At 36.1% G+C, this 27,912-nt stretch overlaps 1 protein-coding gene across 2 annotated transcripts; it reads right to left on the bottom strand.

Moving 5' to 3' along the window:
- YIPF7 (Yip1 domain family member 7) lies at nt 1–27,129 on the bottom strand. 2 transcript variants are annotated; one of them, XM_025922065.2, is made up of 6 exons: nt 26,997–27,129; nt 25,407–25,523; nt 16,232–16,390; nt 8,319–8,466; nt 3,766–3,947; nt 1–387 (listed from the first exon to the last, which is right to left on the bottom strand). In XM_025922065.2, the coding sequence occupies exons 2-6, from the start codon at nt 25,520–25,522 to the stop codon at nt 225–227; spliced, it is 768 nt and encodes a 255-aa protein (XP_025777850.2). In that variant the 5' UTR covers nt 25,523; nt 26,997–27,129; the 3' UTR covers nt 1–224. The 2 variants fall into 2 exon arrangements, with proteins under 2 accessions (XP_025777850.2, XP_086561270.1); XM_086705144.1 differs by lacking the exons at nt 16,232–16,390; nt 26,997–27,129 and having other exon boundaries at nt 8,319–8,464.
- Between the last annotated feature and the right edge of the window lie 783 nt (nt 27,130–27,912).

The raw sequence follows: 27,912 nt of genomic DNA, 5'->3' as shown, positions 1-27,912 counted from the left end.
GTATTTTAAAATGTTTTAATGTATCAAAGCAAAAAGCAAAAACATCATTCAAACCAAACAAGTTATTAGAGCACCATCCTTAAGTGCTGTTTTGTCACTTTGCTTATTATTCTCTCAATAGTAATAAAGCAGAAATCGCATCACCAAATATGAATGCTAACACATTTCCAGGATAATGTGAACAGGAAACAAATAGAATCTTGAAACATCATCTCAAATACTCCTCAGAAAACTGTGAGGAGGGCAAAAAGTCCATAAAGTAAGGCACAAGGGTAGGCAATGAGAAGCTGCTGTCCTTCCATGTTCAAGGCTGAAATGAAGATTTTGGAAGCTGAGAGACTACACCAGCCAACGATGACCAGTGCCAACACAGTTCCAAAGGTGCCCCTATAGCAAAGACAAAAGAGATGATTACCTTATGTCAAGAGGAAAAAGAGATTATTGAATCAGAGCTGCTTCTGAAATGTCCTTGGTACAATATTTATAACTACTTTCTCCATTTGTAAAATGAGGATGAGGAACTGTATGAACTCAAAGGCCTCGCCCAGCTTGAAAATCTGTGAGTCAAATTCCCCGTCGGAGGTAAACATTTTGTGTTTTGGTAAAGCTTAAACTAATAGAAATACAAAAATTCACCTGCAGTCACTCTCATCTGTCAACATTCACATCCGAGTTCCTGAAAACCTTTTATATAAATTATGTTTAGGGTCTTCTTTTATAATTACAGATTCCTTTTCCCACACTTTCTTCCCAAATTTATTCCCGGTGTGAGCAGAAAGACAACTGGATTTGCACTCCAGTAGGGTGCCCGGTCAATGCTCCCGGGTCCACTTCTCAGGTTCCTATCTGAGACAGCAAAGCCTGACATAATTCAAGGAGGGAACACATATATGTATGTGGCCTCCCACCTCTTCTCTGAAGATTCTTTTTGTAGGTGTATTGTGGGTCTTTTAGAATATTGGAATGCATTTGTTCAAGTTGGTATCTTCAAAAATAACCGTGGAGGCAATTGGCTCTTTAGGAAGAAATGGGCAAATAAGGCTAAGTCTAGCCACCTTGGGGATAAAAGAGGAGGTGTGGATAGTAAAGAGTGAATTTCTTTCCATATGTGCAAAACAGAATGCGTTATTTAGAAAAATAAGCTATAAGAGCTAGGAAAGATCAGGAGATCTCTAGTCCCCAGCTTTAGATCAGTGAAGTGACACGAGGAAAATTGCATGTAAAATGGGCATTAGGTCAAGATCTCCTAATACCTACTGGCACATAGCTCCTTTCACCATCGAACTGCAGTCTCACTCGATCCTGGTATGCTGAAGTTGAGAATTTTGTTTACTATTTGCAAGAAAGACAAAAATACTTACGTTTCAAAACTGAGCCAAAGAAAAATAAGTGAAAACTACAATGTAGCTTATAATGCCTTAGATTATAAATAAACCAAAAGCATTTAAAATGCTCTCGAATGAATATTATATCCCTTGGTTTAATTAATATCTATTAGGAGTAATTTATAGGTTGATCTAATATACAGGTTTTTATGAACAAAAGTATAAAATTATATATATGATTGATTTGAGTGATATAGTAATATACCCAAAAGGGAAAATTCAGTTTAACAGTCCTCGGGGTCAGAGAGTTTACTCTCCTTTAATATAATTTAAAAGATTTCTAAATCGTCCTTTATAATTCAGAATGAAAATCTAATGAAAAAAAGTCCAGACTTCTGATGATTCTCAAAATCAAAATATTTCAGTTTTATTTTCTTCCCCTAATAATCTGGAGTCAGATGCCCCAAACCTCAACTTTGCTGGAAATAATGTTTTAAACTTAAATTTTTTAAATGGTATATCATTATAGCATTCTTTGGTAAAAGCATTAAACAGAACAGAAGTTGCAGGACTAAACTCTGTATTAACTTGTCAACTGTCTAAACCAAACAACTTAATAAATGGGAAAGCTTGCTAAAGAACATGATATACAAAAAGGGGCATTTTTCCATGGATAAAACTCAGTAAGTATACCTGTAACTCACATTGTATTTACACATTCAAGGTGTCCATTTTCTGTTACATTTCTTTCTTTAATGTTGAATACTTGTTGATAAACTGTTTGCTCTAAGCTAGTCTCAAGAATGACACTTTAAAAATTAAACCATATTGGAGAGCCTGGGTGGCTCAGTTGGTTAAGCATCCAACTTCGGCTCAGGTCATGATTTCACGGTTCATGGGTTCAAGCTCCACATCAGGCTCTGCACTGATAGCGTGGAGCCTGGAGCCTGCTTTGGATTCTGTCTCCCTCTCTCTCTGCCACTCCCCCACTCACACTCTGTCTCTCTCTCTCTCTCTCTCAAAAATAAATCAGCATTAAAAATATATTTTTTTTTGGGTCCGCCTGGGTGGCGCAGTCGGTTAAGCGTCCGACTTCAGCCAGGTCACGATCTCGCGGTCCGTGAGTTCGAGCCCCGCGTCAGGCTCTGGGCTGATGGCTCAGAGCCTGGAGCCTGTTTCCGATTCTGTGTCTCCCTCTCTCTCTGCCCCTCCCCCGTTCATGCTCTGTCTCTCTCTGTCCCAAAAATAAATAAACGTTGAAAAAAAATTAAAAAAAAATATATATTTTTTTTTAATGAGACCATATTGAGGCTCCTGGTTGACTTAGTCAGTTGAGCATCTGACTTCAGCTCAGGTCATAATCTTGCAGTTCCTGAGTTCGGGCTCTGTGCTGACAGCTCAGAGCCTGGAGCCTCCTTCGGATTCTGTGTCTTCCTCTCTCTCTTGCCCCTCCCCTGCTTGCACTCCATCTCTCTCTCTCTTTCTCTTTCTCTCAAAAACAAACATTGACAAAAATTAAAAATAAAACCATATTAAAACAAAGAAACATTTCCAACTCAGTCATTCTCAATAATGTTCTGAAAAAAAAAAAACTATATGAGATATCTAAACAAAACTATTAAATGCTCTCCTAAAATGCCTACCTTTGGCATTGGTAAATTCTTCATGTAATATACTATCCAATATAGTGTTAAACCTGAAATGTGCATCATCCAAGAAAAAAAATGCAAATTGTGCCTCCTTTGGATATGGAAGAATGAGCACTGATGGCAAACATTTATTGGGTTCAGGGCATGTAGGGGACAAAGGACTATGTAATTACTTGCTCTCCCCAACCAGTGGTAGTGATGTGCTATCCCCTGGGAAAGTGCCCAAAAGAAAAATACCTACTGGATCCTCATTAATAGTTTTGAATTGCAAATACTATCTGCCCAGGAAGTAAAAAAAGAAAAAAATCTATTGGCTGAACATATATGCTATAAAGTTCTCTAGTATAAATATCCTCATCAGGGTTCCTGGGAATTTTCCACTGCAAGGAGCCCAGCTGAGAAAGAACAGTTGCTTCCTGCCTAGAAGGCAGAGTACTTGGGAACTGAAGCAATTTGTCAGTGTTCACCAGGCACTCACTCTTCCAAAATCAAACAAGTGAATTTCCTGCAGTTGTTAGAGCACCCCGGACAATAGTTCATATTGAAGAATGTGACAACTTACAAAGTGCCAGTTTCAAAGATAACTTGGTTGAATTTATTATTTAAATCATCCAAATAGGAACAGTGCCTGAGCCCAAACTGACCTACTTTCCTGGGTCTGTCTGTAGCCGTTAATAGTTTCCCCCATTCCACTACCAAAAAGATCCGAAAGAGGTTAACTGTTCCACTGGTGTGGCAAGCTTCACAGATGACTGTGCACGTGGGGGCAGTCAGCACACACAGGCACTTACTGCAGTGAAAAGAAGATAGAGCAGCTGGACAGGATGACCATGGGGAGCAGGCAGTAACCCAGTACACTTGCCACGCAGCCGTAAGACGCCCCTGAAGAGCTTATCAAGTTCAGTAAGGTGTGAATCCCTAGGCAACCTATGGCACTCATGCCATACACATAACCAAACTGAACTTTTCCTGCCTGAAAGGATGGGAAGAAAACCATTAGAACACACAAGGAACATCAGGTGGAAATTGGAATATCAGCAAAGCAGAGAGCATTTTAGAATCAGTCAGTTCAACACCGTTCCATGTCATCGGAGACTGGGAGTTCCAGAAGAAAACGGTGGCTGTCATATGAATTCAGGTCCTGAAAACAAACATCCCTGACTATAGTTGGGGAGGCATAAGCATGCCACAGAGAAGATGAGAAATTCCTAGTTGTTTTTTTTTAAATCATAGATCATCTATGAGAAGTACCAGACATAAGTAAGAATATATTTTCTCCCCCTATTTGTTGAATAATTAAATGAATGAATAAATTAATGAAAAAAATCCGATTTAGTCTTGGGGATTTTACAAGGCAAATTATTAATGTCAGCTAATACCTATAGGATTTACTATGTTAGGACCTATTCTAAGCATATCATGTCTATTAGCTTATTTAATTCTTACAACAACTTTATGAGATAGGTACCATTATTACACTCATTTTATACATGAGGAAACTAAGATGCACCAAAGTAATGTAACTTGCCCAAAGTAAAATAATGTTAAGTGGTACAAGTTGGCTTTGAACCTAGGAAGTCTGGCTCTGAAATTAGATCCTGGATATCTATAGGAGCTCTAACAAGTCTTAAAATAATGGGACTTGCTTAACCGTATTTAACCTAGCATATCCCAAACTTATTTGACCACAGAATCCTTTGTTTTCATAAGGCCTATTACCAGTTTAACTGACCATACTTCATGAGAAGCTGGTTTGTTAAACCAACTGACAATGAATCATAAATTACGTACTGTTAAAGAAAGTCAGTACTGTTCAGGATACAACACTGATTTTTCTGAGGACTCATAAAAACAGCCATGTCCCACAAGGCACTATGGACTGGGGGCAGAAATATTCCCATTAAACTCACCCAGGGAAAGTCACTCCTACTGATTCAACAGGGGATATTTTAATGTTGGCTACCTGAGGATGCCAAAGGTCCAGGAAAGAAACACATTTAATTTTTATATTTACATTAAGCTGGTTAGAAATTCCAGATAAATATTAAATAGACTGACTCTGGTTTTTGTGGGAATTATGCAAAACAATAAGGATCTGGTAAGTTCAGAGAGTGAGCTTTTTAGATGTCATGTTTTCTTCTCCACGGCTGTTATCTATAAAGTCTTTATGTCTTACAGAGTAAAAAGGTATTTACTTCATAATTAATTAGTGGACAGTGTTATGACCATATTAATGTTCAAAACTATCTAGCGATTTTGAGTTCTTCTTCCTCAGCACAGTTGGGGAGATTGGTCACTACCAAGTAAGTCCTTTCACAAAATGTCCCTGGGGCTATGCTTGCAGAATTCTCTCTTGCATTAGCTGTAATAAGTAATAAGTTCTTACTGAGGACCTTTTGCGTTTTCGGCTCTTTTGTGAAATAATGCTAATAATGCTAGCAGACATGTTTAAAGAACCCCATCAGTTATGCATTGCTCTGTTGGGTGATTTTGCTTCACTTGGAAAATAGTGACAATTTCAAATCACTTTCATGTATTAGAGAAAGATTCTACTTAATATTTTGATTGGGATGAGATAGCGCTGAGGTAGGGAAAGTTGTAATGAATGGTGAAAGGCAACTTCCCCACATCCAAAGAACAAGAGGTATACCTTCCTGACCCCAAGAAGTTTTAGAAATGGTGGGGGGGGGGGTGAATAGAAGGTGGATAAAACTAATCGATAGTAAAATTGCCCCTTTGGATATCAATTGCTGACTTCTCTCTTCATCTCTTTTCCTGTTAGTTTATCCAATTTAAGCTGTAATTCCATTTGGCAGGGGCCACTGTCATTTTTTAGATTTGTTTCAAACTCTAAAAAGGGCTTGTAACTGAAATGGAAAATAAATGTTCCCTTTATTTTTAACCTCAAAACTTTTCAGGTCCTCCTTTTCCACCCTCATTACTGTATCTTGATTTGAAATACTATTCTTCTGATTATGCTTTTACATTGGTCATGCATGGTCCTTTTCTAGATCATACTCTTAGACCTACCAGAAAAATTAAATGTAGCCATAGATGAGCCACTCATCTTCCTTGTTTGGGGGGTGAAAATAGTTTTGAGAGGAAGAATAAGTAAAACTAAGTTTATAATAACTATTTGAAGCTGTCTTTTTTGGTTTGCCTCCTTCTACATGAAGAAAGTCCACAGAAGATACTGTGTCATGCCTTAGGTCCACATACATTATAAAAGTGATAAGTATGTGACCATGAATGAACAAGTGGAATATTGCTTTGGATTTAGTTTTGCTTTCTCTAGTACAATGCATATACCAGCCCACAGAATTCTCCTTTACATTTTAACATTAAATATCCAGGGCAGGGTTAGCTTAGCCTCAAATGGATTCTGAGTGAAATCTGACTTCATTAATATACACTTGGGTAATTTTTTGTTGTTGTTGGTCATTATGGTTCTACATGTATCAGAACCAGTTCTGAAGTAAACACATCTAATGGTAAAATTAAAATGAAAATGTCTGCCTAAAAGTTTCAGAAATATGCATTTTCACATATTCTCCCAAAATTTTAGAACTGAATGGAACCTTAAGAAATATTTTATAAACCTTTTTCACCTTCAAAATGAAGAAAGGAAGGCCTACAAATAGGGAACAAAAGGTTCAAGATCATACCTAGAGGCTAAGTTAGGGGTAGATCCAATTTTCTCACTTCCAGTTGAGTTCTTTGCCTATATTGCTTTGTACTTAAAACAAAACAAAACAAAAAAAGAGGATATTTAAATAATTCTAATTAATATTATGCACCCCAAAAAGATCTTAATGGAATTAATGCTTTCCTTTGAGGGATGGTAATGGTAATATTTTATACAGGAAAACAAACAGCTGTTATATTATAAATCACTTGAAAAAGAAAATATGGGTTAATATATTAAATGGATTGTTTCTGACTGTTTGATTAATTGATGTAGTCTTACCTAGCGTAGCTAAGATTATCAAATTACTGTGACAAAGATGGAAGGGAAGTTGGAGACTTAATTAAAACTGTATCTGATCTAGTGTTTGATTTCCAGAGTACTTGAGTACTTTCAGTTGCTGTAGTTCAAAGGAAGAAATAAGATGCTATCAGTAAATACTAGCATATTGGATAAATATGATGTGACCACATCGTCATGTGTCATTCTAGAAATCTAGAAACTAGATTTCTATCAGTATTTTGATTGGTATAAAGTCAATTAATAAATAAAAAGTAAAAATTTACTTAGTTGTAAATACATTTTACATCTACTTTTGAGAACTGTGGCTACAGTGAGGAAAACCAATTATGGAAAGTGTATATCTGTAAGAGGGAGAAGTGGACTAAATCGTTATTTTAAGGGCTTTCCCCAGAATCTTTAATTTCCTGTATTCTTTCTCCTGCCAAGTTTATCTCTTTGCTCCTTAATGAAACTATACTTTTCAGACTGGCATGACTATCTTTTTCATCCCTTTTTTAACTTATGGTCATTACCTCCTTTGTTTAAAATCATAGGCCTTTTCTCATTTTCTCTTTTTCTTCCTTTTTTAAATGAAACATTTTTCTAAATTATCAGCTAGAATGGCTTCTAAACTTAATTTAGGTGGAAATACGTTTTTCTTTACTTCTCTGGTGACTCAATTTCATCACTCCCAGATTTAAAGAATGAAAGTGGTCGATACATAAGACAAATGGTAAAGTCAGGGGAGAAAAATGCCTTCATAAAAAGCAGAAAACCAAAATAATAAAGAAATATACAGATTGAATAAACAAATTATTGGTTATCATTGCAAGTTAATATATCCATAATAACCTAACCCGAAACAAGGAGACTCATCTCATACCTCACAGACTATTTGAAATCTAGAGATACACCCCAGCGAAGAAAATTATGAGCAAAGAGAAGGGATCTCTGTGGTGTCACGACAGAAATGTCACAGAAAACAAGAAATAAAATTTGGGTCTGTATTTCCCAAATCCATGTGTTCCTTTAACGTTTTCAGATTGACAATCTTAGTAACAAGAAAGTCATAAAGGATCTCTTGCTTTGTTGAAAATTTGCTCAATGATTTGAGTTTTGAAATTCTGCTTACATTTATATGTTATCTGTTGTAATATTTGAGGGTAGTTTTACTTTGTCACTATGATTCAATTAACCACATCTCTCTCACCAAAAAAAAAAAAAAAAAAAAAAAAAAAAAGTAGTGATGAATTAAACAATTTGCACTTTAAAAAGTAACACATTTTCTTCTGTATTAACAAAGCCAGTCTATTTGGCTTCAAAAACAACATTTGGAAGGGCACACATTAAAATCTGGTGTTTGCTGCTGTCTATTACCAGAAGCAAGGTGGCTCCCAGAGTGACACAAAACAGGATGGGCCCAGTGAGGTCCGTTTCATTCATAATGCTGCCATCTGCTGGCTTCAGTGGGTTTAACACGGTCAAAGTTTTTTGCCATATGTGATTAAAATTAATTCCAAGTTCTGCAAAAAGAAAAAAAAAGAGGTACTATAACATTTTGTAAATATGAATAATATTATTTAATTAAATTTAACATATCTGATTAATTTACTTAGCACTTTGATCGTTGTATTTTCAAAATCTAAAGTTCTATGTCATATATAGTAATTCAAAAACAAAAATAACAAAAAAAGATTTTTTTTGTTCCCAATGAGTTAAAAGATATATTTTAGATAAATAATTACATCACAGAAAAAATTTCCCTGCCTTATGCACTAAATATAAGCTTAAAGTCTGAATATTGCGAAACAGATGTTCTACAGTAAAAAAAATAAAATGGTAGCTAACAGACCAAAGGTCCTATTCTATTGCCTATTTACATATTTCCTTTTTCCCTATTTTCCCTTGATAATACTTCTGAAATCATATCATGCTTATACCAAACATGGTATAATTTTTCAATTAGCAGCATTATCTAAACTAAAGATATTTAGCCCAGATCTGGGATTTTACTTCCACCCTGCCTGATGAGAAGAGTAATTCTACGCTAACTGCCTAAAACTCCACAGAGGAGAAAGTGGAATGACTCCTTCTTGCACCCATATTTTAATAAGGTCAGTGCTATTGTGGTGGAGTTTATGTACTCACGGATTAAATTCTTGAGACAAGTTAACCTTTCCCTTTTATGAGTGGTGGTGGTAGAATAAAATATCCAAAATCTGTGGGGCTCAGTGTCCATAAGTCCAAACTCATTTAGAAATATCTATTTTTCCCCAATACCTTGTTTTCAAATAATTCTGACTGCCACCTCACAGACTCTTCTGCTAGATCCTGATTCTCTTACATCATTTTTATTTAAAAAACAAAACAAAATAAATCCACCCAGCCATTAGACATTCACTGAATACAGAAATAAATATTTACACCACATTAGTTTCTTTTCTCATCACCTCTATAAACTTTAAGATGTATCCTGAGTAGAAAAAAAAAAAAAAAAAACCATTATAAAAGGAGAAGAACATGGCTTTACTATTTAAGAACCAATAATCAAGCTGGTTACCCTGCTTGTATCATTATAAATTTGAATAAGAATAAGACTGGGACCCAGAAAAACTAGAAATAAAATACAGTAAAGAACATGCATTTCAACTAAAAAGAGTTATTTTTTTTTTTTTTATTGAATGCTTTCACTGAATTTTGCTGTGAGCTGTACAAGATTTGTACACATTGGTCTCTCAGACATGTAATGAAGCTAGTACTATTATTTTATTCCTATTTTGTGTATCAGGTAGCTGAGGTTTTGAAATATTAAGTAATTTGTCCAAAGCCACAGAGCTAGTAACAGAAATCTAGGTTTTAACAATGAAGAATCTGACTCAAGACCCCATGCTTTCCTCCCTAAAACAAGCAATCTAATTAAAAACTTGGCAGAGGATCTGAATAGACATTTTTCCTAAGAGGACATGCATGCAAATGGCCAACAGGTACATGACAAGGTGCTCAATATCACTAACCACCAGGGAAATTCAAATTAAAGCCACAAAAAGGTATCACCTAACACCTATTATCTATTTGATAATAGAATGCTATTATCAGAAAGATTAGAAATAACACGTGTTTGTGAGGATGTGGGGAAAAGGGAACCCTTCTGCATTGTTGGTGGGAATGTAGATTCATGCAGCCACTGTGGAAAACAGTATGGAGGTTCCTCAACAATTTAAAAAAAAAGGAAAATAGGGCTCTGGCGTTTCCACTGCTCCCACTGTGGCTGCTCACCAGGCCAGGCTGGCCACAGGTCTACCTACAGCTGGAGGGCACAGGCTCCTGGAGGCAGTGGCTACAGCAAGGAGCCCAGTGGATACATCCCCAGGGCAGCAATGCATGGCAGAGAGAGGCTATGACCTGAACACTGAACCTGGCCATTTTAAACAAAGAAAAAAGAAAAAAGAAAAAAAAAATAGAACTACCATTTGATCCAGCAATCCCACTTCTGGATATATATCCAAAGGCAATGATAACAGTATCTCAAAGAGATCTATGCTCCCATGATCAATGCAACATTTTTCACAATACCCAAGATATGGACACAATCTAAGTGTCCGTCAATGGATGAATGGATAGATCTGTCATACATATGATCATACGTGATACATACATACAACGGAATATCCATTTATGAGAAAGAAGGAAACCCTGCCATTTGCAACAACATAGATGGGCCTTGAGGGCATTATGACAAAGACAAATACTGTACAGAATCACTTATATGTGGATTCTAAAATCAAGGAGAAAAGAAGTCAAATGCATAGAAACAGAGTAGAAAAGTGGTTGCTAGGGGCTGAGGGTGGGAAAAATAGGAAGAGACTGGTATAAAGGCAAGTGCACATGCCTGCCCACACACACATACCACATACAAAACAAACAAACAAAAAACAAAAGCCAAAAAAAAAAAAACCTTTAGTTTTGATAATATAGCTATGGTTCTCAATGTGCATCTCATTTCATAATAGCTGTATTTTTTTTAATTAAGTTCAATTCTCCCATGTGAAGGATTCTCTCCCTAAATCATCTGTACATGGCATTCAACTTCCCTTCCTAGGATTTAGTAACTGTCTTTGATCACATATAGGGCATAGTTCAACTTCTTTTACAGCAGCACATAACACCTAACATGTTGCATATCTGACATTCTATACACAGAATACCAGATGGACTTTTAATGACTTCCATGACATAAGAGGGGTCTTGCTCTAACAGGGACCTAGACATTTTCAAAAGGTTGGCCAGACATTGGTCTACACTGGGATAATAAGGATATTTTTTCACTCATTTGACAGTCAGGTTGACAGTTGCTATCCCTAGTTTGAAAAGAATTTGACTGGTTAATGGTGAGTAAATCATGTGCGTTTCAACTTCCATGTTGCATCCTTTTTGCTATCACACTGTTATTTATATATTTCTTAATGAACATACACTTTGGAGAAGATGAGCTTAAAATGAGGTTAGAATGTCTACTATGATTTTTTAAATTAGCAGATTTTAAAATTTGAGAAATATTATAATTTAAATTAATTTCATCTAAGCCTTATGTTGTTTTCAAACTATATTTTCAATTAAGACATTTATGTTAGCAATATGTTTTCAGTATTTACAACAAAGTGCCCTTTAATTCAAAATACCTTTTCTTCCTCAAAAAGCATAACAATTATTCCTGAGGAAACTCCGATGAAAAATGCTTTATGAGACATTATTACTGATTTTAGACATTTATTTTATGGCATAATTAACTTCTGCACATGTTTCAACATCGAGTCATTAACCCAGTGAATGAACATAAGACCTGCTACATTCTGTCATACCAAAAAAGAGTTTATGTGTTTTCTACCAAAATATAACATTTTGTTTCCCCATAACATTTTGTTTCCAAATTTATTTCAATGTATGCAAATGAGATTATAAGTATTTATTAATTGTAGATATCCTAATATAATACCTTGTTATACAGATAAAAGATGAAGCTGTTGTGAAATTTGAATGTAAAGTTTATTGTTTTGCTGTCATCTAGTGGTAGTAAAGTATATGATATATATGCTATAAAAATGAATTAATATCTTTGTTTTGTATGCAAATTGTGGCACTGGCCTTTCAAATATAAACATCAGGCTGTGCTACATATATAAGTACCGAATATCACAGTAATTCTTCTGGTTTGACAGACTTGAATTGACTATTACTCTTCGAGATACATTTGTTAACATATTAATTGTACATTATCAAATTGCAAAAGTTATCATTCTTACATAAAACCACCAAATGAGTCTTTTAGATAACAAAGTATTTAAGGAATAAACAAGCACATTTTCAAATAACATATTTTGTGCAAGGGTTGTTAATTATTATAGTTTCATAATGTAATAGGCTGTTTTGGTGTATGCTCAATAAAAACTAGCGAACACCATTTATCACCTTATCCTAGAAACCCTGCCTAGGGTTTTTACATATCTTTGAGACAGATGAAGCTGAAAGCTTTCAGTCACCCAGCCTGAGGAACATATTGAATCAGAGTCTAGAAATTTCACAGATTCAAAATGCCGAATTATATTAGGTGCAATCTCTTCTAATACCCTAGCAATTCGGTGGGGAAAATCACAAAAAGAAAAAAAAAATCTAAGAATTTTCTCTAAGCTGCATAAGGTGGGAGGGGAAATCTAGGGTATTTCCTATTTTAATTTGAGAAGACAAAAAGGAAGGATGCATTAGAGTTTAGAATACCACAATAGATACATTTAGACAAGTAGAAAAGATTATTTTCAATGAATGGTATAGGAAAAATTGGTTAATCATTAAAGAAAAAATAAGGCTGAATCCTACTTCACATACAAACATAAAATAATTTTTATTGAATCAAAAATTTAGGTGCAAAACAAAAAAGATCATTAAAAAAATTAAGAATATACAAGAGGATACAAACAGTACTCAGAGCTGGAGAAACACATTATAAACAAAAGAGCAATCAGAAAGAAAATTTACCAAGAAAAATATTGTGGACTTGAAAACATAAATATTAAAATTCCAGTATGCTTTAATTTCCTATTAGCAAATTAGATGGCAAACACCATCTAGGAAAAAAAAAAATGTTTGCAACACATATTCCAGGCAATCATTAAATATCCTTAACATACAAATATCCCAAGGGGCACCTGGGTGGCTCAGTCAGTTAAGCATCCAACTTCGGTTCAGGTCATGATCTTGCAGTCCGTGAGTTTGAGCCCCGCTTAGGGCTCTGTGCTGACAGCTCAGAGCCTGGAGCCTGCCTTGGATTCTGTGTCTCCCCTGGCACCCCGCCTCTCTCCGCCCCTCCCCCACTCGTGCTGGGTCTCACTCTGTCTCAACAATAAATGTTAAAAAATGTTTTTAAATAATAAAAAAATAAAAATAATAAAAACATGCAAATATCCCTATAAATAAACAAGGAAAGGAAAAATCTTAAGATTCCAATAAGAAATCTGACAACATGAAAAACAGGAAGAACAGTCAATAAACATGGAAAAACATGTCTAACATTTCTAGTAACTAAGAACTACAAAGCACTCCTTTTTGCCCATCAAATTAACTAAGACATCTCATGTTCTATGATGATGGTGTAGTAGGTGATCCTTTTTCTAGATCAGTTTGACAATGTAAGTACCTTTTGATCCAGTAATCCTAGTTACGGAACCAATCCAAGGACTACTCTGTAGAGGTCAAAGTTATTCACTATGGTGTTCAACAAAGCCTTATTTACTATAATGAGCAACCTTTAGGTGGGTTTAAATTATAGTACTTTTATATGACAAAATATTATTAAGCCATTCTAAATCATATTTTGAAGTAATATTCAATGACTTTAAAGAATGCATGTAGAGAAATGCTTTTGATATAAGATAACTTTAAAAAGTACAAAACTTTATGGGGCACCTGGGTGGCTCAGCCAGTTAAGTGTCCGACTTTGGCTCAGGTTATAAACTTGCGGTTTGTGAGTTCAAGCCCTGTGTCAGGCTCTGTGCTGACAGCTCAGAACCTGGAGCCTGCTTCGGATTCTGTGTCTCCCTCTCTGTCTGCCCCTCATCGGTTTGCATTCTGTCTCTCTCTCAAAAATAAATAAACATTTAAAAAAGTACAAAACTTTATAGCCATTGTATGATCTAACTTTCATTTTTGAGTATTCATAAATACATATTCAAAAATATAGCATTTCACTTTAAGCATATATACTTAAATATATACATACATACGTAAAATATTTACATATATGCATTTTAATTTTTTTTAATGTTTCATTTATTCTTGAGAGAGAGAGAGAAAGCACAAGTGGGGAAGGGCAGAGCGAGAGAGGGACACAGAATCAGAAGCAGGCTCCAGGCTCTGAGCTGTCAGCACAGAGCCCAATACCGGGCTCGAACTCACAAGCCGTGAGATCATGACCTCAGCCGAAGTTGGACGCTTTACTGACTGAGCCATCTAGGCGCCCCATACATAAATGCATTTTATACACACACACACACACACTCAGAAAAATAGAATAAAGGCTGGAAGAAAATACATCAAATCATTAATGGTAGTTATGTCATACAGACAAAATTTTAGGTGGTTCTCATAATTTTATTCATATGTTTCTGTATTTTTAAAATTTCTATGTTGAATATAGATAACTTTTATAACAACACAACTGATAGTTTTTTTTTTTTTTTAAGTAGATATGTTGGTGGAATCAAAGAAAATGTGTAATGAGGATAGCTTATAACTTTCATGTGTTGATTACTATTTCAGAGGCAAACTAGAATGAATTGGTTAAACATAACTGATTCCCAAATCTAACTGGCTTCTAAAGAGCCAACAATGGGGCGCCTGGGTGGCGCAGTCGGTTAAGCGTCCGACTTCAGCCAGGTCACGATCTCGCGGTCCGTGAGTTCGAGCCCCGCGTCAGGCTCTGGGCTGGTGGCTCAGAGCCTGGAGCCTGTTTCCGATTCTGTGTCTCCCTCTCTCTCTGCTCCTCCCCCGTTCATGCTCTGTCTCTCTCTGTCCCCAAAATAAATAAAAACGTTGAAAAAAAAATTAAAAAAAAAAATAAAGAGCCAACAAAACTATTACATAATTTTCTGTGCTTTTCTTTTAAAACTTCTAATTTTAATGTTTAATTTTGAGAGAGAGAGACAGAGGCGAGTGGGGTAGGGGCAGAGCGAGAGGGAGAAACAGAATCTAAAGCAGGCTCCAGGTTCTGAGCTGTCAGCATAGAGCCCAACGCAGGGCCTGAACCCATGAACCACGAGACCATGACCTGAGTGGAAGTCGGATGCCCAACTGACTGAGCCACCTATGTGCCCCTATGCTTTTCTAAGTGGTTTAAATCTTTCACCCTTTTTGAATTTTGAAGACAAAGAGGGAATGCTTTAATGCCAAGTGGTTGGCTGTGTTTATACGAGACAAACACTTATCTTTTGATGTAAAATATTGGGAATTTTAATTTATCCCTTTTCACTTGACTACATATAAAGGGGTTAGAGCATAATAGTTAACCTATTAGTATTTCCTTGTGGTTAAATTTAAATCTACTTGAGTTTTAGTTTTCTAGCCTCTATGCTTCTAGCATATGTTGATTTTCTTCAAGGGCAAAAAGCAGCAGATGTAGTGTGGCTGAACCAAAAAAAAAAAAAAAAAAAATCAATGGCTGGAACATCCCTTGAAATCCCTGAGACCTTCAACTGCAAGGGTCCACTGGTTTCCTGCCATGAACAGTGCTATTTACTGGAATCCTATTCCTCCCCACTTAGCCATACCTAGCTGAGATGAGGGGACTCATATGACCCAGGAAAGAAGAAAAATGGGTTGTATCCATGACAATAAAAGAATATTGAGAAACTACCCCCTTGGCTCCCAGGCATCATAGCAGAAGATACAAGTTAACTGGGGTGGAAAGGGTCATTGCTATAACCACTCTGCTAAAAGACATGTTCACTATTGTCTACACATGGTAAGGGAGTCTACACTCTAACACACTGAAGAAACATTTAATAACAGCAGTAATAGTGTGGCAATAGTACAGATCTACTTCCAGTTCACCCCCCCTCCACACACACACGAGACAAACTTTTAACGGTTTAAGCACCTTTGTTTGGCAGACTCTTGTTTAAACATGGGATAATCACACATAAAACACAGTATACAGCATGCTGACAGTGCACATTATGTGCTGATTATTGCTATTATTCTTCTAGCTGTACACACATTAATAGCATTCCCTTAACTTATCTTCTAGCAAAGGAGGCTCTTCATCAAAACTGTCAATGTAAGAAGATTGTGAATAATAATCCGGGTTGGATGCTGCCTGAAAAAATTGTCCCTCGTAACCCGATGACATGAGCATCTCTTGTGGGACAAAGGCAGCCTGGGGTTGCTCACTGGATTGCTGTCTAGAGAAAGGAGAATACTGATTTATATATATACAGAGAGTGTATCATGACAAATCACTGAAGGAAGCTACAATTTTTCTTCTATGAGTTCTCCTAATTTTTATGAGTACTTACCCATGAAAGACAGAACTTGCTTAAAATTTAACTTTCATAAAAACAAATGAAGTAACCGGTCGTGAGAAGGTTCTAGAAGAAAGATCCCCATACCAACAAATATTTATTGATTATGTACAAGTGCTGGACACTTTCCCTCACATTTTCCCACATAATTAATACTCTGTAAGGTAGAAATTGTAACTTTAATCCCATTTTACGGGTAAAGAAATAGAGGTTCATGGAGACTGAAGGACTTGTCCATGGTCACACAGCAGCACTGCTGGTGTTGGACTCCTAAATGAAACTGTCCCAGCATCTCTGCCCATTGATACGATGTTGTTTTTTCACTTTGTTCAGGGGCAATCACCAAACATGACATTTCCTACAAATCTGTGGAAGCAATGGGTAAAATTCACAATTTTAATGGTATAGTCAATTCATATGAAAAAACAAATATATAAACTGACTTTCTAGCTCTGGCCATTCCCAGACAATTACTGCCAACTGAATTATCTTTGAATAACTCACTAAAAGGATTCTATGGCTGGGTTAATGTCCTTCTTTCCAAATGTGCAATTTAGTTTTGTTGAAACATCATGTTTCAATACTTCTTTGACCATGCTTTTGTTTTTTATTTCACCATTTGTGTGAGAAAGTTGGAAAACAATGCTCTTAGTACATAACTTACTAGAGCTAGAGAAAAGAAGGAAGGGAAAAAGAGTTATATGAGGTTATTTGATCATTTAAAATTGTTTTTACCTGAAGGAAGGGGGAGACACATAAAGAGCTGTCCTTATTAACATGTTTAAGTTTCTTTCATCAGAGTCCCTTAGGTTAAGCTAAAAATACAGCCCAGGATTCTGAACTTTGCAGCTCCCTGATCTCTTTGTGTTAAAATATTTACAGAATGGATTTTGGTACTTTCCTTCCAACATTAATCTTAATATGAAGTCTAAGAATAACATATTTAACTTTCCTTATACGAGTAAGTCTGACAGAGATAATAACTTTCTCTGGGGGAAAAAAAAAAGCTGCCAAAATAAAGATACATGCATTTAATCATTCGTTAACTCAGCTGTAAGCTCCTTAGGGCCAGGACCTCGTGCAATACTTCTCGAATCCCCAACAGCATATGTTGATTACTGTTACTGTTCACTTAGCCACGAGGCATATTCTTAATCTTTTTTTTTTTTTCTTTTCTCACCAAAATAGATGCACTATCAAAATTACTGGCAAAGGGGTGCCCGTCTGGCTCAGTGGGTTAAGCAGCGACTGATTTTGGCTCAGGTCATTATCTCACGGTTTGTGAGATCCGTGCTGTGTCCACATGGAGCCTCTTTGGGATTCTCTCTCCCTCTCTCTCTGCCCCTCTCCTGCTCACATGTGTGCTCTCTCAAAATAAAGAAACTTTTTTTTAAAGTACTGGTAGAAATGAATTATAATAATCTGAAGGGCATGCTGGTTGATGAAAGCCCCCCTTGATCTATACAGTTTTTAATGTAGAATAAAAGGGGAAAATAGAGTGGACTTAATGGACCAGCATCTAACCAAGATTATTTCACTGACAAACTGTCCTGGCCTCACTAAAACCCATACCCAGGTGTGATTAACCAGGCTTGAGGAAAGGTAACTTTTACAATTACTCCCTGGAAAGTAATCTCCATGAATGGGGGGAAATTTGGCATAGGTGGCTGGCTACCTTGACCCAATCCCTGCAAAGAGAAAAACATTTTGCCAAAAAAAAAAAAAAAAAAAAAGAGCCCATTACCACCTAAATCCCATCCCCTTTTTTTTTCCTCCCTCTCTGCTCCTTCATCCAGAAAATTTCTTCATCAGGAGCTTGGCCTCTGTTGTCCTTGGCGTAATACTAAAATTTTCCCACCACTTGTTTAAGAAAGTATAATTTCAAAATATGTCCTACAAAGGAAACCTCAAAACCTTTTATCTAACAAAAATTACCATAGTCACCTCCTATCACTATCTGATTTAAAATTCTCTCTTTTTATAACTTCGTACATGTTGACTCTGAGATTTAACCCTACATCTCAATAAAATCTAAGCGATACCAATATAGTTGCATTATTAGTTCACAGTTCTACCCAACAAACTCGTACATAACCCAATTCTCATGCCCTTTTTCTTAAAATTGCTAATTTTATTTAACCATACATCCTTTTTTATTATTTTATTTTAATTCCATAGTTAACATAGTGTTATATTAATTTCATGTAACCATATAGTGTATACTACAGTGACTCAACAACTCTATACATTACTCAGTGCTCATCATAAGTGTACTCTTAATCATATATATTGAATGTACACTTAATCCCACATTTTCTAGCATTATCCTTTTATATTAGATGGTGCTAACTCTGATGGCTATGCTAACAAAATTCTCATATTTTCAGTGACATCTTTGAAGCCTACAGTATCCTTTCATGAAAGTCATTCAAGGAGAATGGACTGGACAATTTCCTAATTGCTTTATTAAGCCCATAGCACTGAATTATTAACCTATTAAAGGCAATTGCATGAGTTAAATTAGTGTAACCAATAGTTAAGACGGTAAGGGTCTATCCTATCTACAGTCCATATAGCAATGGGAGTTGTGCAGAGTGTATCAACAAAATATTCCTCTTCTCCTTGATTACACAGCATCTTAATTAGCTCTATGAGAAGATGCATATTGAAATTTTGATGATTTCTAACTCAGCACATTATTCCAGATGAAACAAATGTCAACTAAATTAGACCAAGAAAACACTGGACTCCAGCTGGTAGAGTTTAAACATTAACTTTGTTAGCAGGCATCTCTTCTTCCTGTAAAAATAAATACTTAAATAAAAAGTTAAAACAACTGTCAGATGACTGCAAAAAAATCCCTTTAGAACCACTGGCAACATTCTAGTCACATGACTCTTCTTTTGCTTCCTGACTGCATGGGATTACATTTCTCTTGCAGAAATAATCTAATGATAGAATTTATTCCAAACCAAGTAGAGTGGTTAGCAAACATGCCTCTGGAGTAAAATCCTGTGTTCAAGTCCCAGTCTCCTTATCTTAGGAAAATTACGTCACATCTGTGCCTCAGTTTTCTCATCTGTAAAATGAGCATAATAATAGAACTCATGGTACAAAGTAGTAGTTACCAGAGGGGAGGAGGTTGGGGGATGGGCAAAATAGGTGATGGGGATTCAAACCTACAAACTTCCAGTTATAAAATAAATAAGTCACGGGAATGACAAGTAAAGCATGGGGAATATACTCATTAACATTGTAAGAACACATGGTAACAGATGGTAACTACACTTATCCTGATGAGCATACTTTAATGTATAGAATTATCTAATCACTGCATTGTACACCTCAAACTAATACAACATTGTATGCCAATTATACCTCAAAAAGTATGAACCAATTAAGAAGCAATTTAAAAAAAAAATTAGTCAATACCAAAGCTGAACAGGGCTCAATGTTCTTCTACCAATATACCCAAGCCATAAAAAAAAGTGCTGTATAATAGAATAATAATAATAATGGAACTCATAAGGTTATTGTGAATTAAATTAGCTGAAATAAGTAAAGCATTTAGAATAATATTGGGCACCTAAAACATGATCAATAAGCATTAGCTAAGTATTTGTATGCTGTTTTCTTCCTGAGGCTTACACTAAAGCATTCTAGACTCCTTCCACACATCCTGGAACAGCTCCTTCTCTATTTGTAAATAGTTGTGTCTTTCTCAAAGAAAACAACATTAATAGGAGGCCAGGAGGCTTTCTGTGCTAATCACCTTTAGCTTTTCACCATTTTGGCTTCCTTGGAACACCCAAACTGACTTCACCAACACCCCACCAGTCTTGTGTTTTCCTACCAGGAGAATCTCCACTACATGCATGCCAAGACATCTGTCTCTAAGCAATAAAGCAATGGCCACACACCTGGTCTATATAAAAATCCTCTGTATCTTCACCATCTCTTCAGTAATTCCTTTTTCACCACCCATACCTGGGTTTATAAACTTCCAACTAGTCTCCAGATGGATGATGTCATGTTAAGGCATGGTCTCCAGCTGGGGAAAATATTTTACCTCTGAGGAAACAGGACTTAACATTCACCTTGCAATGTAAAAATAGAAGATCATTGGTAAAATATTGAGTAAGGGGTGCTTGGTTGCTCAGCCGGTTGAACGTCCAACTTTGGCTCAGGACATGGTCTTGTGGTTCATGGGATCAAGCCCCACATCAGGCTCTGTGCTGACAGCTCAGAGCCTGGAGCCTGCTTCAGATTCTGTGTCTTCCTTTCTCTCTACCCCTCCCCTTCTCACACTCTGTTTCTCTCTCTCAAAAAAAAAAAATACATTAAAAAAAAGACTCAGTAATAATTTCTTGTGATTCCAGCAATATGTTTTCTGCGTCCTGTTACACAGTCACTAGCTACGTATTTTACTAAGTTTCATTTTTCCAAAACTGTAGGTATGGACTTCATTACAACAGTCATCTGAGCTGCTTTCCTTTGTCAGTCTGATCCAGAAGGCATGTAGATGTTGAGCTAACTCCCAGTGCCATATGGAGAGTTAGAGTATAAATCAGGTGGTAAAAAATGTATCAACAGGTCGGGGCGCCTGGGTGGCGCAGTCGGTTAAGCGTCCGACTTCAGCCAGGTCACGATCTCGCGGTCCGTGAGTTCGAGCCCCGCGTCGGGCTCTGGGCTGATGGCTCAGAACCTGGAGCCTGTTTCCGATTCTGTGTCTCCCTCTCTCTGCCCCTCCCCCATTCATGCTCTGTCTCTCTCTGTCCCAAAAATAAATAAACGTTGAAAAAAAAAAATTTAAAAAAAAAAAAAAAAAAAAAAAAAAAAAAAAAAAAAAAAAAAAAAAATGTATCAACAGGTAAGTACAATTCATTGGAAGTCTAACTGCACATTTAACTAATATTCAGGTATGGGTATATTTCATAGAGCCAGATGACACAGCATGCTTCCAAAGACCTGAGACAATGAAGGTTTCAGAATTTGTAATACTATCACCTGAAATAGCCTGAGACAACAATATGACAGATCTACAATGAAAATACCCTGCTGGTTTAAAAAAAAAACAAAAAAACAAAAAAAAACATTGGTCTGTACTCCCAGAATCATTTTATCTATGTAAGTCTCCAGTTGAACCAGTAAAATGAGGCATTCTAAATACCCTTGGTAAGAACAGGGGCACCTGGGTGGCTCAGTCGGTTAACTGTCCAACTCTTGGTTTCGGTTCAGTTCATGATCTCATGGCTTCGTGGGTTTGAGCCCCTCATTGGGCTCTCACTGGCAGTGTGGAGCCGGCTTGGGATTCTCTCTCTCTGGCCCTCCCCCACTTGCAATGTTTCTGTCTTTCTCAAAATAGATAAATAAACTAACTAACTAACTAACTAAACAAACAAATAATCTCGGTCAGTACAAAATATACAGGATCAGTTGGATGGTGGTGTGGTTTAAGGAATGGGGGCAGGGGAGTCGACTTATACCATATTCCCGGATTCTGGCTGAGCTGTTGGGTGCACAGTGACTTTGTGCCACCAGCGGTACCACTAACTATGTTAGAGATACTAGAGGAAGATCAGGTCTGGGGATTCAGAAAAGCTGAGGTTCAGTCCATCTGTTAAAGCCCTACTAAAACATTCAGAGGGAGTTGTCTAGTTGTCACCTTTTCCGCAGAAGTAGCTCTTTCTTGCTCTAAATAATTTGAATAGATTTTCTATTAAAAAAAAAAAAAAAAGAAAAATATAGTGGGAAAATATGGCCTAGATAACTGGTGAGAGGTGATTGGAAACAATGCCTATCTGAATGATTAAATAGTTTAAAATATATATTTTTTAATGTTTACTTATTTTTGAGAGAGAGAGCATGAGTGTGGGAGGGGCAGAGAGAAGGGGAGACACAGAATCTGAAGCAGGCTCCAGACTCTGAGCTGTCAGCACAGAGCCCGATGTGGGGCTTGAACTCACGAACCTTGAGATCATGACCTGAGCCGAAGTCGGAGATTTAACTGACTGAGCCACTCAGGCGCCCCTGACTGAATAGTTTTTTAAGATGAGAAAACTCCTTGTTCATTCTCAAATAAGAAACTTTGTTTTAAATACAAATATCTTTATTGTCTTAGTAAGCATAGTCAACCAGCTTTCAGATGAGTATGCCATTGAGCAAGCTTTTTAAAACAAGTTTCCATTAATGGGGGCAGGGGTGAACAGAGACAGATAGAAGGAGACTAACTGATTATAGCTATCCCCTGGATTCCTGTGTCTTTTGCCAGGATGGTCAGCATCTTTACTGTGATTTGGGGTGTATTTTAATTGAACAATTCACTGTATGAATAAAAGATCAAATCTCTGGAGTTTGATGTACACTAGTAAGTCGCTGACTTGACTCCATATTTTATGTACCTCATAAAACTACCATACCTAATATGCCCTTTTCTAATTCCTGAGACTTGCAGTGTGGACTGGAATTTAAATGTTACTGCAGCCAAATCAAGACTTGGATTTAAATGCTAAGCAACTGAAGCAGGCCAGGCCATCAACCTAATACAATATAATCTTGAGTTTTCTCATGTGGTTATGTTAATTTCCATCTCTTTGTCATCTTGATTTCTGGGCAATGTTGACATATGTAATCAAATGAAGAAAGAAAATTGGGTGGTGTTGGCGGGAAGAAAGCTGTGGTCCATGAGTCCCTGCATAAGGAGAAAGCTTTGTTTCACTTTTATCGGACTTTTTAGTTTAGTCTGAAAATGTAGACTGTAGATACTACCCAGGTGTTTTATTCCAACTGGAGAAGAGAAAGGAGAAAATAAACAGAAGGTGACTCGTTTCTGTCACTAAAATAGGAGAACACAGCAGAAAAATCCTATCAGATGGCTCTCACTGTGGATTATGTATTTTGAGTTACCATCCTATAATACTTTAATGTTCAAGCTACTCCCTCTGCCTGATTAACACTTTTCTGACACCAAACACTTTTTCTTGGCCTTCCAAAGTGTAAATCATAAATTAAATAAAATCAAGTTATTTTTTGTAGATTCTGCAATGATAGAGCCAATTCTATAGCTTTATTCTTTTGTCCTTTTTTTCTTATAAATATTTTTTTAAATATCCTAATTTGCCTAATGAGAATATTCACAGAGAGAGAAGGAGGGAGGGAGTGGTATAGATTGGTTTTCATTTTAAGGAATGCTTAACCTGACTGAAGCTGGATAACATAGAATAGGGATGTGAATGAGATAAAACTCCAGATATTAAACTTCAACAGTTTTAAAAACATTTTATACCAATACCTTTCCCTATTGCCTTAGAGAAGTGGTTCAGCAGGAGTAGGTAGAAAACAGCACCTATCTGTCTGTCTTCAGGACTGATCATCTAGTGGAAACAATTTCTAAGTTGTTCTGGGCATACCCACTGTCTGTTGTATTTATTCTATCTTTTCCTCCTTCATCTGGATCTTTCATGATACTTATCTGCTTTTAGAAAAATACACTCAAGAATTAATAAACTAAAGATATTTCTTATGAGGTTATATTTGGCCTAAACTTGCTGGAATGAAACAGTGACCACATATCCCAGTTCACCTAAGATGGTCCAGTTTTAATCCCATTGTACCACAATTATTATTAATGGCATGCATTTTACTCTTAAAAATGTCTTGATTTTATAATAAATTGTGTGCCCACCTTAGTTATGGGTCTAATCGATAACCTTGGACTAAAATCCAAACCCTATTTCTTACTAGTTGTGTGACCTTGGAAAAGTTCCTGGATTTCTCTGGGTCCTTGTTTTCTCATAAGTAAAACAGGGTAAAAATAAGTAAAGTGGGGAAAAATCAAAGCACTCATCTCAGGATTGTTTGGAGATCCAATAAGCTAACTCATGTACAGTTCACAACAGTACCTAACACACAGTAAGAGTTCAATAACTTTTAAGTATCTTGAAAGTTGAAAGGTCTGACGCCTCTCACAATTCCCTAATCTAGACTCACAAAAGAACATCCAAAGAAGCAACTGTAAAAACAAATACAATAAGATTAAATGACTTTAGACAATAAAGTGTCCATTGATGTGACAAGCTATAGTCACAGAAAAAACTAATATTTATTTTATGGTTCTACCATACAACACAATTTCCTACACATTATCACAACTCTTCTTCATGATAATTCCATGAAATAGGTATTATTAATGCCCTTATTTCTCAGTTTAAGATACTCAGGGAAGTTAAAGTGTTTCCCAATATCACAAAGAACAAAGGCTAGAGCCAAAACTTGAAACAAATTCTTCTTACTCTAAATGCTCTTGCCCTATTTACCTTAGTAAGGGTAAATACTAAATTCTTAGTCTTTTTAATTTTCAACTCAAGTTAAACCGTCAACTCAAATAACTAACACATTCTGAAATATGTGTATTTTAATTCCATTTAAGAGCTTTCACACTGTATTATAATTGCATATTTAATTGCCCTCTCTACAACATAAATTCCTAAATTTTATGAGGGAAAAGATTATGGACTTTTTTTTTTTTTTTTAATCTTTGGGTCTGTAGCATCCTTCTTAATTCCTAACACACAAGCAGGCACTTGATACACGTTTATTAATTAAATAAAATCTACTTCTTGATCAGTGTCCCAGAAAATATCATGTAAAATGAAAATTGTTTTCTGTTCTGTCCAGGGCCTGTATTCAGGCTCCCTGTTAAGTGATATTTTGAAAACAGGAGACAAACCACCCACCTATAAATGGGCCTGCAGTGAAGTGAATTAATTTCCCTGACCTTTCCTGGCATTTCTTCTCGGGTATTTTACCGAGATATGCTGGAGAGAGCTTTGGCTTTCCCCAAGGAAGCCCTCCCTTGTTAAAATATTATGACTTCTTAAAGTGAAAGCATACTTACTGTCTAGATCCATAAAGATTTCCATAGGCATTAGAATCTTCAGAACTCTGGTCCTGATTATCAATAGTATAATTAGATTGGTAAAAATCAGAGTCAAATTGTCCCAAGTGTGACATCCTGAAAAATAAGAATGTTTTTTACAGGGAATTTTGAGTCTGTAAAATTTCTTTTGAGATATTTAGCAAGGATTAACTGATGATGTTATTATGGCTGGATTCCTATTAGAGAGTAACATATTCTTTGGATGGGTTAAATTAAGTATTGGGGAAGGGGGTAGAAATGTATTTAGAAAGTCATTTAAAAATGTGTATCTTCAATGAACTTTTCTGAATTTTTTTTTTCCACTCACTAGGACTCTGACTTCGACCAAACTGACTTTGATGTGAAAGAACTAGCATTTTTCATCAAATTCTTCATTCTTAGCAATTTAAAAGAAAAAGTTTTAAAATTGGTATACATCTAGATTTTCTCTTAAACAATGTTAGTTCCTCATTTTAAATGCATGCAACCATGTTGTAAAGCCAGAAAACAAATGACTGATAATTCTATTTGAGTTTCATTTTCCTTAGAGTTTTGAAGTGTGTTAATAGCCTTCCCAACCCAACTGCCAAACAAACAAACAACAAAACACCCAAATCCTACAAACCAGTTTCCTAGTTCTGCTTTCCAATTCCTTAAATGTATTTGGAACATTTTTTCTTTTTCTTCTGCCTTTCCTGCTACTCCTAGGCTTCTGGCTGAGCAAAAGGGAGAAAGGCTCAGTTCTGCTAAGGGAGGAGTCTATCTTTCTATACACGCTTTCTATATAGTTTCCACTCACTTAGGGAGCAAAGTAGAGTGTGTGATCTTGATTTAGACCGAATGGCTAGAAATACCAGAGGGAGGAAGAAAGACTTGAAAGGAGAAAAAGGTGGGGAAGAAAGCAATAGCAAAGTAATAGTGGCTCTTTGGATAAAAACTACAGAATGAAGAATCTTTTCCAGTGGACAGATAGGGTTATTCAACTCAACATTTTAATCTTTATTTTTCTTTGAAAAACATTTTATTTCAAGGAGTGAATTTAAATATCAGGAGGAGCAATCCACAGAATATAATAACTTATAGAATACTGCTATTAATAAGTTTTGAATGAAATTGTATAAACAGCCTTAGCTCTAAAGGGCTTCATTACTCACAAATATTCAAGTAATTGTCAAATACATCAAATTGTTTTCAGTTTGGTAGCAATACAGAAAGCTTTTCTAAAATTAGATGTAGCAATTCATACATCTGACTTCATATATCAAAATTTTTCATTAGTAATGTGTATAAAAGTAGCTATGAATTATGTAAACCAAAATCAAGACTAGAAGAATATTAAATCTTTTAACAACTTATAATTTAAAGGTCTAAAAATTTAATAGCATAACTTTCTCAGTCCATGAAAACAAGTTATTATGCAGCATAGAGAGTAATTTCATAGGAGAATACACTAAGGTTTCCTAACATGCAACACTTTATGTAACATGACTATTGGTATTGGAGTCCTTATGTAACTCAGCTTCGTATTTTGTTTAAATGCCAAGTTTTTCAGAAGGATTAGACACATACCTTTGTATTGTTTATGTCAAGAGGTCTTCCAGGCAACGTAGTTTCACTTGAGAAATTTGTAACAAATCAGTTCGTGAAATGATGACCCTCTGGCTCTCTATAGGTTTCTAAATTTGTACTCTGACACTCTGAGCAGGTGCTACAGCCAAAAAAAAAAAAAAAAAAAAAAAAAAAAGCCTGCCAAGGCCAAACACAGTATCCAGTATCTTATAGAACTTGTTAAAGTTTACAAACACAGTGAATGGTATAGGGACATACAATTTGATAAAGTGAAAAGGTAGATTCAATTTTCCTGTGTACATGTGCCATCAAACTCTGATTTAAGATCATTAATTTGAGGCAAACAAGAGGCTGTAATAATCCTCCTGCTTCATGGCCTATATAACACGTTTAACCTAGTCACGATTTCCTAATGATAAGCAGTAAAAATCAATACATGCTACATACCTTAACTAGCAATCTTAGCAACAATCGGAAAATGGGGTGTTGTCAATTTTATCCACATCTGAACCAATTTATATAAGCAACATTTAGGAAAGCTCCCTGTAATCTGATTTCTTCCCTCTCTCTTACTTCTCCAGCAGAGCCCATCATGGATATACTAATGTGATCCAGTAGTGCTTATTTGCAGGGCATGTTCTGAGCCAATCCTGACCATTTCTGAGCCAATCCTGACCATTTCTGAGCCAATCCTGACCACTGGAAAGCATCAGACCCATTTCCATCCCGAGAAGCTACCTGGGTTGGTTCCCTCTATGTCTGCAGGTCATATCCAGGAACCTTCTCCTTAGTTCTGACCCAGGTAACCTGGCTAATACTCCCCAATTCTATCTGGACCTGGTGGTTTTGTTTCTAATATCAACTTCATGGCTGGAGGTCAAGTTCGTTTACGATCTGCTTCATGCTGATTTCTCTT

Source organism: Puma concolor, chromosome B1, assembly GCF_028749965.1.
Source record: "Puma concolor isolate L17-30 chromosome B1, mPumCon1.1.hap2, whole genome shotgun sequence".
Classification (NCBI taxonomy): Eukaryota; Metazoa; Chordata; class Mammalia; order Carnivora; family Felidae; genus Puma; species Puma concolor.
Note: the sequence above shows the minus strand (reverse complement) of the source record. Positions and strands in the feature narration are given on the sequence as shown.

Bases quoted from the DNA above. Each gene is read 5' to 3' on its own strand.
- YIPF7 (XM_025922065.2), bottom strand. From the start codon at position 25,522: ATGTCACACTTGGGACAATTTGACTCTGATTTTTACCAATCTAATTAT. The intron at 16,391-25,406 runs GTAAGTATGCTT...TCCTTTCTCTAG, and splicing joins AATCTTTATGGATCTAGACA to ACAGCAATCCAGTGAGCAAC. The intron at 388-3,765 runs GTAAGTGCCTGT...TCTTTGCTATAG, and splicing joins TCTATCTTCTTTTCACTGCA to GGGCACCTTTGGAACTGTGT.